Below are 1,771 nucleotides of genomic sequence, written 5' to 3'. Positions count from 1 at the left end.
AATGTGAATTATTTCAGTAATGTGAATTTCAATTATTTATTAATTTAATGTAATGCTATTAAACAAATTTTTTGTATTTTTCAGTTGTCAGTGCCTTGGGTAAAAAAGCAAAAAAACTGCTAGCTGAGGGAATAAAATCTACTTCACAAATTCCTGTCGAAACTGATGCAAAAATATTGGTTAGCCAAGTTTGTGGGACAAATTTATTAACAGAAGGAGGAGAAAATATAAAAATTAAGCCAGATTCAGAATATCCAGAATGGTTATGGAAATTTCACTTAGGTAATATTTAAATAAATATTTTATAATAATTTTTCATTAAATATTGTCTTTAAAAATATGCATGCTTTTCAATATTTATCAGGGATTATATATAAATTTAATTTTTTTTTTTAGGTTCATCTTTGACATTAGAAGATATGGATCCAAATACTAAAGAGTATTGGAATTTAGTTAATCATCTAGGAAAGAAACATAAGAAATTTATAAAATCATTAGATAAAACTAGTACAATTCACAAATAAAATTAGTACATGTAAAATAATTTTTTGTAGGTATTTGAAAATTACTTAATTATACTAATTATTTTATTTTAAAAAAAATATAAATCATTTATTTTATATAATTTTGTTTTGTTTTTTTTTTTTTTAAATTTCCGACATTAAAGCCTCATTTCTCCCTTAAAAATGACATCCGTAAAAAAGTGAGGTAAATACATCTATGAAATTTTCCTTTAAATTTTTCCTTTGAATACCATAATTGCGTAGAGTGTTTAAAATTGTGGTCATAACAAATAACCACGTTTATAAAAAAAATGAATTTATTAGACGATTCTGAGGGAGACGTTAATTTTACAATAAATAAAGCTTATGCACAAAAATATGAAAAATGGAGACAAGGAGAAGAACTTCAAAAATGTACAGTAAAACAGTAATATTTTAGTGTATTTTAACCATTTGAATTAGGTTTACATTTATAATTACATATGAAATAAATTTAAAATTTTCAATACTCAATAAATTTATTATAAATTTTGATTGCAAAAATTTTTAGTTAAAAAATATTTTAACTTGCATGAAAATGTTTTTCAAATATACATATTTTATGCAAAATTAAAGTTTTTTTGGAATGAAGTTATTAAAAAAATATGTTTATGTAAAGTTTTCGATAAACATTAAGTTAAACATTTCAAATTTTATTTTTTTTAGTAAAAGACAAGTATGGAGATTGTCCACAGTCAGATACATCTAGTTCAGAAGAAGAAGATGAAGATGGAAGAGTAAGGATTTAAAATAATTTATTTAAAGTGTCTGTTTTTTTAAATTTTAACTTCATTAATAAGTGGATTTTTAAAAAAAATCATTTTAGGAGTTCACAGAAAAAATGGATAAAGATTTTTTTAAAACTTTATCCAGTTTAAAGGAAAAAAATCCAAAAATATATGATAAAAATATTCATTTTTTTGATGCTAATGACAGCCAAAATCAATCAACAAAAACAAAAAAAAATGGTGAATTTTGTTCAATTGGAAAATATCAGAGAAAAATTCTTTTAGAAAATGATGGAAAATTTAGTGACGATGAAGGTAATATCTTCTGTTCAAAACTTAATTTTTTGAATTTACAAATTTTAATTAAATATTATAATTAATTTTATGTACATAAATAAATTCAAAATTATTATTATAAAAATTAAAAAATTTTTGATATTAAACATTACAATTAATTATAAATTTAGATAGTAAAAAGCCTCTAGAAGAAATGACTAATGT

General features: G+C 21.2%; 1 protein-coding gene across 1 annotated transcript in view; it reads left to right on the top strand.

Moving 5' to 3' along the window:
- Positions 1-814: 814 nt before the first annotated feature.
- The window catches only part of Phum_PHUM388930 (uncharacterized protein), a gene marked incomplete at both ends in the record, with an annotated part of 3,460 nt that continues 2,503 nt past the window's right edge, over positions 815-1,771 (top strand). The window contains 3 exons of the mRNA XM_002428481.1: positions 815-917; positions 1,209-1,279; positions 1,369-1,585. Of these exons, the coding sequence (XP_002428526.1) occupies positions 815-917; positions 1,209-1,279; positions 1,369-1,585 (391 nt within the window). The remainder of the gene's footprint in view (positions 918-1,208; positions 1,280-1,368; positions 1,586-1,771) is intronic.

The sequence above is a fragment of the Pediculus humanus genome, genomic scaffold, assembly GCF_000006295.1.
Source record: "Pediculus humanus corporis 1103172107869 genomic scaffold, whole genome shotgun sequence".
NCBI lineage: Eukaryota > Metazoa > Arthropoda > Insecta > Psocodea > Pediculidae > Pediculus > Pediculus humanus.
This window is presented reverse-complemented; position numbering and strand designations above follow the sequence as displayed.